At 37.5% G+C, this 16,016-nt stretch overlaps 1 protein-coding gene across 2 annotated transcripts in view; it reads left to right on the top strand.

The window, feature by feature from the left end:
* Positions 1 to 833: 833 nt before the first annotated feature.
* The window catches only part of LOC134669960 (uncharacterized), a 52,544-nt gene continuing 37,361 nt past the window's right edge, over positions 834 to 16,016 (top strand). For both annotated transcript variants that reach the window (XM_063527600.1, XM_063527598.1), the window contains exon 1: positions 834 to 1,301. In XM_063527600.1, coding sequence (XP_063383670.1) covers positions 922 to 1,301 — 380 coding nt within the window. In that variant the 5' untranslated portion in view covers positions 834 to 921. The remainder of the gene's footprint in view (positions 1,302 to 16,016) is intronic.

Genomic DNA, 16,016 nt, shown 5'->3' with positions numbered 1-16,016 from the left:
AACAGAATAAAATAAAGATTTAAGTGGGGCTCCTATACAGCAAACGTGATTTTTGACCCTTAACTTTGGTCAAAAATCACGTTTGCTGTATAGGAGTCAACGTCGGGCGTGGATGGGTGACCGTTTTCTTTTTGCATTTTGTTCAGTTTTTTTTTGCTTTATGGTACGGAACCCTTCGTGCGCGAGACCGACTTGCACTTGCCCGGTTTTTTTAGCATTAGAAGGTAAGCTTTCTTGACATGACTTTTAATTGAAAAACGCTTTTTAAGATCAGTAACTCTTACTTATTATGAAAGCTAAAGAATATAAATGATCGTATTAGATTCATAATAGTTACATAAATATTTGCCGTGACTTATTTTCAAAACTCGTTTTTCAATTAAAAGACACATCAAAATTGTTTACCTTTTTACTAATGCTAAAAAACGCGCTATAGATGAGCTATTTCATTATAGCTTGCTTCTTGAAACTAATAAAGATCATTATTTATACTTAATGAATTTAATGATATTGATTATTAACAACTCACTTAACAAATAACCGGTCAAGTGTGAAGTGTGAATTTATTTAGCGCACCTAGGGTTTCGTACAAACTTTCAATAATTTTTAATCAATTGCGCCGTGGTCAAAAGATAATTGAAATTAGTTTCGGCACAACATTGTACGAGTACATATTATTTATTTATTTATTTATTTAAACTTTATTGCACAAAAGAAAACTTATCGTACAAAAGGCGGACTATTATGACACAAGTGTTCGACTTACTACCTTATCTAAGCCGCGAAGTGAAACGTCCAAGTTCATTCATCAGCACGCGTCACGAAGAAAGTGGCCGCGGCACTCAGTCCTCGACCTACCGCCGCGCCGCTCGCACGCGCCATGGACGAACGCAAATTAAAAAGTTAAGTAAAAAAATCAAAATGTCATTCCGGAGGCTAGTGAGCGCGGTGAGGTCCGCGCGTGAAGCGCTCGCCCGCGGCGCGCCTATGGCGGACAATATATTAAAAAGTTTAGTTTCTGTTATTGTTATTTGTTGTATTGCTGTGTCTTCGCCGCCGAGCGCTTCGGCGAAGCCGTTTGCGTTGAGTTTTCCCGCGGGATGGTCGCTGGCGGGGCTGGTCGGGAGTGTGGGGGCAAGGTCGGACGACTCGGAGCGGCCCGCGGCTGGGGTTAAGCCGTATACGGGGAGGAGGGTTGGGAACGACACGCTGAGGATGATCTACTACTACGACCAGACGGTGGCCGTGGTGGAGCTGGGGCCGGAGAAGCTGTTGCTGAATTGCGAGCTCATCGAGACCCTGTAAGTATTCCTAGTTTTCGAAAACCAATTTCCGATAGTATTTTGCAAAAGATTGCAAATGCGGATTTATTACTAATTTCGAAAAACTCGAAAAACATCTAATCATTTGCCCTGAAAGACGTTAAGGTGTATTCCTATTAAGGTGTACCGAATGTCGGATAATTCCGAAATTCAGATGAAAATCACCCTTAATACCATCATAATAAAAGTCTCTTTTCGGAATTATCCGACAGTTTTCGACATTCGGAATTACCCGAGTAAACCTTATATATAAAACATCAAACTTCCTAAATTATTTTCGTGTAACATAAAAACATAAAAAAGAGTCTAAAAAATCTGTAGATTATAATTATTTAGGTAGATATACCTATGAAATAATATTTCTTAGTATATACGGTGAGAAAAGCATCTTTGAAACAATACGAGTATGATCGGGGTAGCGTAGCGACTAACATAGGCCAAACTCTCAGTTGAGGTCTGTGCCCGTGGTGTATAATTATGACGCTCATGATTACTATAGGTACTTATCATCACATGGAGGTTGTTTATGACACCGACTCTACATAAGTACACAACAAACAGTGTCTGAAGTTCAGACTCTGAACTTTCATAATACTAACCAACACCCAACTATGAGGACTAAACAAAATATTGTAGCCAAACCGGACCTATTTGGCTTTCCTTTTGTTCACGATAAATAGGAAAAGTCCTGAACTATTTGAACTAAGGCAAGCCGGTGGGAATTGAGTTCTACGGTTGCCCCGGCACTGGCATTCATACTCATTGGAGGTCAGGAATGATATCGCTCGTATCTCAACTTCATAAGTATGTTCCCATACAACCATTTCCAGTCGCCGTTACGACGCGGTGTAGACACATCTTGTGTCGACACCGTCTGTTTCGGTCACAATTCCAGTCGCAGAGTCGTCGCCGTGTCGACACAGTTACCAGAAATGGGGAAGGGTCGACACATGACACAAAGTGACATAAAGTGTGGTCGCCGTGTGCACACATTGTTACTAGTTTGCGACTACTTTATGCCAAAATCATTCGTTCATTCGTTCATTTCGTTCCTGTCAAATGGAAACTGTCAGATGGAAAAATAGTTAAATAAAAATAAGTGACATTAATACGCCATCTCTAAAACGGATTACAAGACGTAATTATATATTGTTTGCATTTATATTACAATAGGACTTAAATTATTATGGGGAATTAAATTGCTCGAGTGATTTGATAAACTAAGTGTAATATAATCAACGCGCCACCACATCGTTTTAGTTTAGCCGGAAATGAAATTGTTTACTTCTCAGTGCTTGTGTTCATAAATATATTATTTGATGCATTTTTAGTACTTCGATGCGTATACTATACTTAAATAACAGAAATAACGCTTTACATACTACGAAACTTGTTAATTATGATGTATAAATATGGTTTAAGGCTGAGAAATATTGCAGTCACAAAGTAGTCGCAAATGTTTCGACTTTGTGTCGACTCTGTGTAGACACATGACACGCGCTGTCAAAAGTAATAACAAAGTTACTGGATTTGCAAAATGGCTCCTTGTGTTCATTTGTTTTCAGATATTCTCAAAGTGTAAAAATGACGTGGTCAGAGATGGGACTTAGATTAACTGTTTATTCGACTAATTAATGGAATAAAAAAGTTAATCCTCAAATTTTAATCACGATTAGTTTAGTCGACATAACATAGATTGAAATTGAATTAATCTGAACATTAATCGAATAAATTAACGATTAAATCTCGGTTGGAAGTTGACAGGGGGCCATTTTTGTACGTAAAAATAATAGAAATGTCTTGCATGCAGATGGTAGCCAAACACTTTGTCATAAAAGTCGAGATGGGTGTCGATTTATAGGTTTTAGGGAGTGACGATTTCGAAAATGATGACCATTTTGGAATCCAAAATGGCGGCCATGCACTATGCCATAAAAGTCGTCAGGGGTGTCGTTTTATAGGTTTTAGGAGGCGCAGATTTCAAAAATGATGACCATTTTGGATTCCAAGATGGCGGCCATGCACTATGTCATAAAAGTCGTCATGGATGTCGTTTTATAGGTTTTAGGGGGCCCCGATTTAGAAAATGATGACCATTTTGAAATCCAAAATGGCGGCCATGCACTATGTCATAAAAGTTGTCATGGGTGTCGTTTTATAGGTTTTGGGGGGCGCAGATTTAGAAAATGATGACCATTTTGGATTCCAAAATGGTGGCCATGCACTATGTCATAAAAGTCGTCATGGATGTCGTTTTATAGGTTTTAGGGGGCCCCGCTCTCGAAAATGATGACCATTTTGGAATCCAGAATGGCGGCCATGCACTATGTCATAAAAGTCGTCATGGGTGTTGTTTTATAGGTTTTAGGGGGCGCGGATTTCGAAAACGATGACCATTTTGGATTCCAAGATGGCGTCCATGCACTATGTCATAAAAGTCGTCATGGATGTCGTTTTATAGGTTTTAGGGGACGCAGATTTCGAAAATGATGGCCATTTTGGAATCCAGAATGGCGGCCATGCACTATGTCATAAAAGTCGTCATGGGTGTCGTTTTATAGGTTTTAGGGGGCGCGGATTTCGAAAACGATGACCATTTTGGATTCCAAGATGGCGTCCATGCACTATGTCATAAAAGTCGTCATGGATGTCGTTTTATAGGTTTTAGGGGACGCAGATTTCGAAAATGATGGCCATTTTGGAATCCAAAATGGCGGCCATGCACTATGTCATAAAAGTTGTCATGGGTGTCGTTTTATAGGTTTTAGGGGGCCCTGATTTCGAAAATGATGACCATTTTGGAATCCAAAATGGCGGCCATGCACTGTCATAAAAGTTGTCATGGGTGTCGTTTTATAGGTTTTAGGGGGCCCTGATTTCGAAAATGATGACCATTTTGGAATCCAAAATGGCGGCCATGCAGTATGTCATTAAAGTCGTCATGGCTGTCGTTTTATAGGTTTTAGGGAGCGCAGATTTCGAAAATAATAACTATTTTGGAATCCAAGATGGCGGCCATGCACTATGTTAAAAGTCGACATGGATGTCGTTTTGTTGGTCATGGTCATCATTTTCGAAATCTGCTCTTCCTAACAACTATAAATCAACATCTATGACGGCTTATATGACAAAGTGCACGGCAGACATCTTGGAATCCAAAATGGTCATCATTTTCGAATTCTGCACTCCCTAAAATCTATAAAACGATATCCATGACGACTTTTATGACAAAGTGCACGGCACACATCTTGGATTCCAAACTGGTCATCATTTTCGAAATCGGCACTTCCTAAAATCTATAAAACGATATATATTCATGACGACTTTTATGACAAAATACGTAGCCGTCATCTTGGATTATAAAATGATCATCGTTTTCGAATTCTGCACTCCCTAAAACCTATAAATCGACATCCGTGACGACGCAAGTTATCTTTATTTTCAGATCTAACAAATTGCTACAGAATACAAAGGACAAAAAAAGAAGCGAGGAGGTAATGAAACAAGCAAAAATACAGATGATTCCTCGACGCAATGGGATGCTTCTTAAATTGTGTCCAGATTTTTTTGTCATAAAAGTTTTTATTTTTCACGTATTACTCTCACAAGTTCCGTGACATTTCGACCTTGTAATTTTTTAAGTAAATGTTTTTGCTTATCTGTGAGGATCTCACTAGAATAATATAATCAAGGTATGTTTATATTTGATGATTGAAATAGTAACGCAAAAAAAAATTATATTTGTGTCTTATATTCCTGCCGAAGACTTTTATTTTTCCTTTTCCTTCTACACAAGTTTGGTCAAGTAATAAGAATTTAGGGCTCTCAATTTTATTTTGACTTCTACAACAGTAAAGCTACGAGGCCATGTTTGGTATCGTTTTCGTATAAATTCGCAGTACCAAATTTAGTTATGGTATCACATTGACACCATTCCAAAGTAAAAACATAAAAACTTACTTTCTTTTAAACTCCTCTTCACGCTTAAACTGCTGAACAGTTTTAATTTAAATTTAGTACACATATATTTTGAGTCCCGAGACAGGACATAATAAGTTATCTCAAAATTCATCCTTCAAAAGTGTGAAATGAGGTGTAGGGGGGAATTCAGAATTGACTTCTTGAAGTTAATACTGTTTAAGTTTAGGTTTGAAGTCATGTTTTTTTATCATTTTTAACTAAATCAAAGATGTAGACCATCCCAAATATAATATAAATCGGTTCAGCGGTTATTGATTTCCCGTACAAATTTCCACGCCACTTTTCACACCTTCAAAAGATGATTTCGGTTATAAGATCTATCCTATGTCCTGTTCCGGGACGCAAACTATTTCTATACCAAATTTCAACGAAATCGGTTCAGCGGTTAAGCGTCAAGAGGAGTTTAAAAAAACCGACCAAGTGCGAGTCGGACTCGCGTATTAAGGGTTCCGTACATTAAGTCCGACTCGCGCTTGACTGCACATTTCTAATAGGTTTTCCTGTCATCTATAGGTAAAGAACTATTTTGTGTATTCAGACAGACAGACATACAGACGCACGAGTGATCCTATAAGGATTCCGTTTTTTGCTTTTGAGGTACGGAACCCTAAAAAGATTTTTTTTAATTTTGTGGAATGGTGTCAATGTGATATCTTAAATGGATTCAGCAACCCAGATTTATACGAAAACGATACCATACACGGCCTAGCACCTTCACTGATGTAGATATATCAAGATAAAATTGAGAGCCCTAAATAAACTTTCAAGAGCGGATATCTCAAAAACTATTCAACATATCGAAAAAATTGACCGAATAAACTTGTAACAAATTAAATTAACTTTCATTTTGTATAAGTGGCCATGTCGCTAAGATGCATAGTTTCCGAGATATAATCGAAAAACCGGAAAATGGGACCTTCAAAGCCGCCTCTCTTCCCCCCGCTCAAGGGCTACGGCCGGGGACTTTTGATATGTTCACCTCCTAACTTGTCCAAACCAAGTTACAGAGTCAAAAATTGTGTTCCGAGCATTTCCCTCTACAACTTTTTTGAGCATTCGTTGGCTGACCTAAGTAGCTTATTGCATTTCTTTAAAAACTTTTCTGTAAAAGGTTGACGGGTGTTGGGTGTTTATATGGTTTTGGTCGATTATTATCATTTGCATCGCCCACGATGACTTACTAGAATTACTTACGAGCACACGAGACACTAATAGTAGTTTGACAAACCTTGGTTTTCAAGAGGTATTTTATATTGACATTTGCTGTCACAAATTTGCTGTCAGATTTAGTCGCAAACCGCACGCAAAGTGCACACAAATGTGTCGACACCTTGTTACGGAAAAGTGTACACACGGCGACGACACTTTGTTTCGAAACAATTCTAGACACATTGTGTGGACTCTGTTACGACACATCTGACATTTAGTTACCACTTTGATGATTCTGCGACTGGAATGGTTATATGGGTTGGCTGTGATTTCTGAACAACATGATACTAATCCGAGCCGAGCTGATCTCGTGTTGGACAACTCAATTGATGCCGCACAATGCATGCGGGGGAAATTGCCGACTAAATCACCATTTGGGCAATTCATTAGGTTTAGAAATTTTCTATAAGGCAGCCATATTTTTATTAGACACCGAAGCCTATTGGTCCCGTATTAAATGCCGTTCAAATCCTTCAATGTTGCCTGGTATGTCCACGACCCCACACTTGAAGTACCTATCTTAGAGTTGGAAAAACTCCTTATGAGTGGTCATTCATCGGTGGTTAGATTTTGTCACCCATTGCTCACAAGTTCGCCTTGATTTGTGAATGCGATACTGATCCGAGCCCAGTTATCTCGCGTGATGGACAGATCAATTGACGCCGCACAATACATGCTGAATGAATTGGCTCCGTTTGGGCTCGCTCATACCCGGTCAGGATTCTTACATGGAGCCGATAAGTAGTCAAAGCAACGAGGCATCGGCTGAGCAATGAACGGAATTAGGTATATTTCCAGGGGCCTAGACAGGATGATAATCGTACAAACAGCAACACTCCTAACTGTACATCGGCGGACCTAATTACAAAAGGCATAAGGTCCACCGATGTACAGTGTGGGCGACTGTACCTATACATCAAATGCCTATCGGGATGACAGATGCTACGAAAAGTCACGTGATTATTTCCATTCACTATTTAAGTTTCAATTGGCGTTTTCCATCGACCATTTGCCACTTGGCTAGACTACCGGTTTTACCTACGTTAAGCAAAGGTCATTTATTAGTAATACCAATATACACGTTATAAATTATAGAACACATTTAGATATGTCGTAAAAATATACAATCAATATGAAATAACCTTGATCAGCTTCCTTTAGGGTTTACTGACTTTATCGAAATTATCCAATTAAAATAAATCTACTAAGTCTTCCAAGTTTACTTGACTCACAAACACTATCCATTTTTAGGGTTCCGTACCCAAAGGGTAAAACGGGACCCTATTACTAAGACTTCGTTTTTAAATGCACAGTATAATTTAGTTACCTATCTATAATTACACCGCATTTTCTAATTCGGCACTTCCAAACACGACAGACGAGGTAATTTAAAATAACGGGTTGTATTCGATTAAAACTTGTTAATAATTAAGTATTAATATGTTGATTGCTTGCGTTAATATAAATAGGTATGCAAGTAAAGGGGCCCACTGATTAACAGTCCGCCGGACGGTATCGGCCTGTCAGTTGTTTGGAAGTGTCAAAATTTTGTTCTAACTGACAGGCCGATATCGTCCGGCGGACTGTTAATCAGTGGGCCCCTTTATATAATAATGATTAAGGCGGAATTATTGTCTATCATTAAAGTTTTCTCGTAATTACGGCTTCCTTACAGTTGCGTTGCGTTTGCGCAGTAGGTTCCTTTTGTTCTATCTGTCTCTATACTTCGTTTTTTTTAGCATTAGAAATTAGGTAAACAATCTTGATGTGTCTTTTAATTGAAAAACACATTTTAAAATACGTAACAATTATGAATCTAATACGATCATTTATATTCTCCTGCTTTCATGAGTAATAGTTATTGATTTTTAAAAAGCGTTTTTCAATTAAAAGACATGCCAAGATCGCTTACCTTCTTGCAAGTTCTTTCTAATTAATGCTAAAAATAACGAACTATAGAGGCTGATTCAGACTCATCAATTTGTTATAGTTTGAACTGGTTTTGATACGACCTTGATCCTTTGAGATCCCTCACACCTCATGGCTCCTCTACACGATGGCCCAGCGCCGGCCACACCAAGAGACGCATTTATGCGTTAGAGGGAGCAAGTGATATTGCTATGTCATTCTACCGCATGGCTGCGTCCCTTGGAGTGGCCGGCGTTGGCCCATCGTGTAGTCAAAGTCGTGCGTGAGATACGCGCCAATCTCCAAGACGATTTTGAAGTTGACTACAAAACATGAAGTTCAATGGTTGCAAACGAGGCATCGTTTTAGATTACATTGTTTCAGATTAAGTACAAAAATATACTGATTGAGGAGTGCGAGCAAAGCTTTTCTATTGCAGCTTGAACTGGGTTCTCTCCTACTCTCTCGTGAAATTTTGTAAGGCAATTATAGATCTTAGGTAATGATATCCTTATTTTCGTTAATTACTTACCTAATAAATATTATTGTATTTTTTTTCAATATGGCGGAGCCATTAGTTTTATAAAAGTGTGTTTAATCGATATAATGTACCGATCGCGTGAAACAGTTTAATGTTTATCGCCAATCGAAGTCGTCAAACGATAATTTCTGAACGTTGATGTGACACGCAAGCGTTTTGTAATGCAAGCGTGCACAAACTGCACATCGATTACCTACGATTTTTATTTGCATACGTTTTGCAAGCCTAAGTAATGTTTATTATCTCTATGTTGGCCGTAATTTGCGGTTTTCAACGCACCATACAGGGTTTTTAATATGTAGGTAGTAATCGTACATTTTCTAAGAAATAGTGTATGTAAATAGTGTAGAGATAGACCAAGAAAAGTCTGCAACGTTTTTGATAGTATACGTAGTGCAAGTGTTATTTTCATAGAAGTCATAATTTCATAGAAGTTTGACGTTTAAAATGAAACTTACACTGCGCCTGCCATCAAAATCGCTGCAGACTTTTCTTGGTCTAATTCTAAAGGGGCCCACTGATTAACATCAGCCCGCCGGACGGTATCGGCCTGTCAGTTGTTCGGAACTGTCAAAATTTTGTTCTAACTGACAGGCCGATACCGTCCGGCGGACTGTTAATCAGAGGGCCCCTTAAGTACCTAATCGTTTTCCAAAGTCAGAATAATGCATTACCTATTGTACTTAGTACGATCTGTAATATAATTAGGTATTTTTGGTGAATAAGGGCCTATGTGGGTAAAATAATCTTTTAGGCGACTATAAAAGTATAAAATTAACCACCAACTAGCTGTTGACAAATCATCCGTCTATCATTGGGCCTTGTAACCGATGTGTACTCGATTGGAATGGAATATAGCTTATTATAGTGCCATTAGTGACAATAGCATTAGGTACGAAACCTACAATCGAAATTAATTATATCTTTGTATGGTTTTAGTTGAATTTAGGTACCTACCTCATCACGATAAAATTATTTCTATTTCTATGTGTGTCATAGTCATTACAAAAATAAATAATGTACCTACCTATTCTAGAAGAATTAATGTCTGTAAAAATTGGTAACAGAATGGTAATATAAAAATTTTGACACGTTTTCTCATGTTATAATCGAAAGAGCTCGTGAAGTAGAAATGACATAAAAAGTCCCAAATCTATAAAAAAAACTTCAGTATACAAATTTAAATAAAATAGCAGGTTCCATGTATATGTTTATACATATGTAGGTATATACATATATTATTATTTATTACGTAGAACTTGCATGTATACTTTTCAAATGACGCGGACTCCTCCATAATGGAGTTCAATCATTGTTAGTTGTGTGGTGGTTATGTAGATACGATCGCATTGCCGGCATTTTATCTATTTGTGGTAGCATCAAAGACAAATAGGTCTACGACGTTTTCTACAAGAACGGTCGTGACATAGCTGTAATGGTTTGTTTTGTAATATTATGTGATTATAGTAGCAATCTAGATTTTTTAAAGATTTGCCCATTGACACCCTGGCTGGCTGGCTTAGTATAAACCGGAAACCCAAAAACCAACTGGCCAGTACCATGATGTGACGATGTGAGTTGCCTCAACTTAAGATGCGATGCCTTTTCCCTTGAAATCTCCAACAAATATGTCGAAGCAAGAAAGGTGTCTAGAAATATCGAACCCGACTAAATTGTCAAGGTGGATTGTATACCTATGCCTACTAGATATTTTTTAGAATAGAAGATTACAGAATATACATAAAATCCCTCTGTGTTAAACAATCACATTAAGACACTGGCCAAGATCCGCCTCTAGCTATATGAGTCAATCTTAACCAACCTGGGGTTCCGCTTATAGCTCGCCGGACTTCCCTGCGCGCGCGCACGACATGTATGATTGCTGCAAGGACGCTGGCTAGGGGGCACTCTCGCGTGGGTTCATGGGCACATGGTCACATTTTACCACTTGTCGTCGTGACATACACATGTGGGTATAATCCCTGTGTGCTAAACAATCCTATCACATTAAGACACAGGCCAAGATCCGCCTCGCTGAATCAATCTCAACCTGGGGTTCCGATTATAGCCCGCCGGACTTCCCTGCTCCACGCGCACGATATTTGCTATGATTAATTGCTACAAGGACGCTCTAGCTGGGGGGACTTTCGAGCGGGTTCATGGTCACATTTTACCACTTGTCGTCGTCATAAATCTTTAAAAAAAACTCAAATTCTGACAATTAATTATCACACGACATTTTAGTGAGCGTAAGGATGGCGGGTGGACCTTATCAAAATATTTATAATCATATGTAAATGTACCTTCTGTGTACCTCAGTGTACCTTTAATAGAAACTAGCGTGCAGATCAAAATAAATGGCACGTCCGTCATATGACATTTTATTACGCGACAGACCGGATTCGGAAGAGATGGGGTGACGAGCATTCATATTTCAGCTGAGTCAGCAAGGCTCGGCCTTGTATGACTCAAAACTGCCTTTCGAAATTTTGGCATTTTAAGCTACTTACTGCGTTAGTCCTTCTGTGTTTCCTAGTTCCTCTTAGAGCACTGTTTAAATGTTACCGAGTTCCGCTGTTTAAATATTACCTACATAACGTCATCAATGTAATCATTAAATAAAATAAAAAATCTAAGAATCTAAAATATACCTACTTCTTTAATACCACGTCGGTGGCATGATCGTAAGCGGTCACCGAAGCCTATGGACCCCTGCATTGCAGGGAGCATGAATTGCATGGCATTGCAGGGCCTGCAATGCCTGGAATAATTCATGCTCGTGGTCGACCCTAATTAAATTTGAAATAAATTTAAAAGTACCCCGGCTGGCAATACATATTGTTTCAGATTTTTTGGTAGCAAAATGTATTGTCCAAAAAAAGCTAGGAATTTAATTACGTAAAACGAACACAACTTGTTTAAGTATTTATAGAAAATTAATAAATCTAATTTGATTAAAAATAATAAATTAAAGTAAGTATTCCAAGAAGTCTCATACATATTACATTTTTGGTAAAAACACAAACAATTAATTAACTTAAAAAACCTTTGGTTTTTGCAAAAAGTTTTAAACAATAGACTTTTTCTTTACTGTATAATGATAATCATTACCATTGAGTTGACTAGTCCTACAATAGCTACATGCTACATGGTTTCTTATATTTACAACATGAAAACTAGCGCTTAAAACGAACATGTTTAGGTGTCCCTTCTCCAAGTGCAAGGCCATGAATGTAGGTAAAGGGCATATTAATTTAGCCCTTCACACTCGGCCACGTGAACAAAGGCATTAAAGATTTATTCGGCTGCCGATGGCCAAGGTACCCACTGCGTACAATCTAGCCTTGTCTACTACGTGACCAACGTTAATATAGTATGCGTTCGTTGCGTCTTTTGTGTCCGTCCAGAAAAATGGGAATAAAAATATCAGTTCTGCAATTCAGTCATAGACAGATTGAAGGGGCCCACAGATTACCAGTTTGCCGGACGATATCAGCCTGTCAGTTGCTCCGAGCCGTCAAAATTTGCGTCTAACTGACAGGCCGATACCGTCCGGCGGACTGGCAATCTGTGGGCCCCTTAAAGCCTTCAGTATCTTTAACATTTGGATTTAGGAGAGAGATAATAATATGTCTGTTGTATTTCTGAATTGTAGAGGTTTTGCACTGTAAGTTTCTTACTTAATTAATATAGTCTAGAAAAATTTGGAAATATAATTAAATGTGCTGTAGATCGGTTACTATATATTTAATATATTCACGTAGATTACGCCATAACCAGGATATATCAAAACATGTATTAGTATTCTTTCAAGGAAAAAAAAACTTCATACAATTAACAATAACAATTTTACCACGCGTTTTTGCTCAAGACAAAATTAATCTCCATAACTAGATATATATTTATTATGGAATTATGTTTTGACATCAAAGTTTCCAAGTGTCGTATTGTATTGTATGTTAAGTTGGTGTGTAACTTTACAAATATGAATAGGTTATGGAGAAGGCCAAGGTCCCAGCTGGCGGGTGCCACGCTGCTGAAAAATTAAGTAATAAGATCGATATATCGTAGCCGTGGGGTATTATGGACAATTAGCTGTGATCTACGTAGACATGTGGTGTAATAGCTGGTTATCCATGTGACTGTCCAGCGGTTTATAATTTGCCTTGAGTTGAAGTTTGACTTTTAATCAGTTTTCGATATTGTCCTATTTTTAGGTTCTAATTCAAGAAGGTTATATGGTATTTTTACTATAAATAAATATGTAGGTATGTTATTTTATTAGGTTAAGTATAAGTTTTTAAGTTTAATCTAATACAATATTATTTAGAATGGCCAGTATTTTGGAGTAGGCTAAGCGTTTGATCCATGCGCATTTTTTTTTATTTGTGTAGGAATGTAGTAAGACTGGTAGGAAGCTTAAAAGCTCACAATATCCTACACAATACAAACAGGGGCCAACTGCAGTGCAGGGCGATAATATTCACAGTCTAACAATAAAATTGTACGCTGCAGATACTGCAACCATCTGCTGCTTGCTGTGACGTCACGGCCACGGCACGGCATAATACGCGTAACATAAAGGTTGTTTCCTATACGTAGATACAATCAAATAACATTTATTTTCAGGCAGCTACGGACAGTACGGGCCATATTATAGTTATTTGTTTTACAAGGAGGCAAAGTTGTTGTTTAACCGCTCGTTCTAATATTGATACCCGAGCAAGCGAAAGATTCCAAAATTGGAATCTTGAGCGTTGTGAGGGTTTCAAAGCACGAGGGTTAAACAAAATTTGCCCCCGAGAGAAACACAAAATTTTTCACCATACCAACCCGAAGCAAATATTAAATGTAAAATATCAAACAAAATCAAACCTAATCAAATCCAAATGAATGTTATTAAATATTTATCATCCAAAATCATCATTTAAAAGTCAATTCTACCAGCAAACATAAGAAAACAACTCAAAATTTGCATTTGATTACTTTGCCTCACATGTGAATAAAATGCAACTTTGCTATCAGTTTTTGAAGTGCAAAGTAAGCCTTTCCGAGCTGGTGTGGTGAAAACAATATTAATATTACCTATTGTTGTGCCGGTGTTTTTTTAAACTGACTTTTCGCCATGGGCATTTCTCAGGAGGGCCATTTTTACGTGTCCGGGGCAGTAATTGATTGAATTTACTGTTCAATAAATCTGAATTAATTTAGGCATGATCTTCAGCTTATATTCTGTCTGGGACACTATCAAATTATTTATTTATTATTTATACAGTATGTAAACTTACTAAAACCATTTACTCAAGCCCATTAAATAATAGGTCACACTGAGCAACTTTTACTATGGCACCAACCCCGAAATCGAGAAAAAAAAATTGACTCTCCCATAGAAAATTTCAATGCTAAATTTATGAAACAACCAAATTTTTTTATTTTTTTTTCACGTTTTCGGAGTTGGTGCCATAGGTAAAGTTGCTCAGTGTGACCGATTCATTTACGGGCTTGCGTAAATGGTTTTAGTAAGTTTACATACTGTATAATACAAGAAAAAGAAATTCAAATGCCAAAAATGATGTTCGGTGGGCGTGTCCCGCACCCAGATTTTATGAAACAAAAAATTATTACTCAAGATGGAGCATTAGATCGGAGTTATTATGGGTATTCACGCATAGGGTATTAGTTAGCTTATCATATTCTTTATATCACAATAATGTGTTTGCTCAACACATTGAATAAAACCAAATTTACGATGTGTCCCGGGCTAGTGACTGATATCGGTGTAATTTGCAAAACATGTCAGTACTCCTTCAAGGTTGTAGACCAGGAACTCAGTGTCTCAAACATAGTATGCTTTAGTTGTGCCTTAACCGTTGAATAAAGTAGAGGTACAGTCACAGTACAATAAAGTGATTTTTTAAACGTTTCTCCGTCCTTCGCTGGGTTTGGTCCTATGTTTTTTTGAGATCGGTGGTGCAATTTACTCCGAAAGTTTTAGTGCAATTATCGTTATGTAAGTGATTAAGAAGTCATCAAAAGTACGTAAATCCACCATTATTACATCTCCTCTGTATCGTTCATGCTATTTCTGTAATTGCTAAAAAGCGATTAATTTTGATATCGCTGGTGTTGATTTCCCTGGTTTCGGTGAATTTTTTGACCACCGATATCAAAAAAGTGATCACTGAATTCAAATCCTGCTTTGTAAACTAGTTTGTTGTACTAATTTATCATGTCTACAAAGTGAAAGATACGTTGTACAAACGTAAAATTATGTTTGTAAGTAAATTATGTCATAGTAGGTACACAAAATCACTAGTTCACTATGAGTAGTTTTTTAAACCAGACGTATAGACCCAATGTTTCTTTGTCTGTCTTGATATTCTTTTCCAACCAATTAAGTAAATTATGTTCGTTGTCCTCTGTATCACCGGAGGCCCTACACCTCGATACCTTTAAACATGTCAGCCATGTTAAATAAATGTAGTCAATTTTTAAAATAACTTGTGTATGTAAGTACTATGCAAGGTGAACCCAAGGGATAGGATGTACAGAACAAGGGATTAAAAATAAAATAGCATTCTATGGTCGAGATCGCTTCAAAGGCATTGAGCGTACCTACTGATCGATATTTCTAAAGGATAGCCATAGACGCAAATTGAACACAGCAAATGTTTTAACAATCCTCAATGTCTTATGTCTTTGTTACAATTTAGCTCAAGTGTTTGAGGGTGCTGGAGATCATAATTAATTGGTAATTGGATCTTCAAGCATTACTCGACTACTTCAAATATTATAGTTTTAAATTGACGGAGTTCACGCTTTTAAACTCTTTTATTAAAAAAATACTTGTTTTCCGTATTGCATCACATTGCTTTATAAGTACATTAAATATTTAATGACTTATAATGAGCATTGAACACCACTCAAGAGTGTATTGTTTATCGGGTGCAGGTAACATAAGTTTTTTTTAGATGCGTGTGCGGTCGGATTGCGAGAAACAAACATCTTCTCCTTCATGAATATAATAATACAATGAATAAATTATTATAATGTGC

Source organism: Cydia fagiglandana, chromosome 13 (genome assembly GCF_963556715.1).
Source record: "Cydia fagiglandana chromosome 13, ilCydFagi1.1, whole genome shotgun sequence".
Lineage (NCBI taxonomy): Eukaryota > Metazoa > Arthropoda > Insecta > Lepidoptera > Tortricidae > Cydia > Cydia fagiglandana.
The sequence above is the reverse complement of the archived record's forward strand: the minus strand, read 5'-3'. Positions and strand labels throughout refer to the sequence as shown.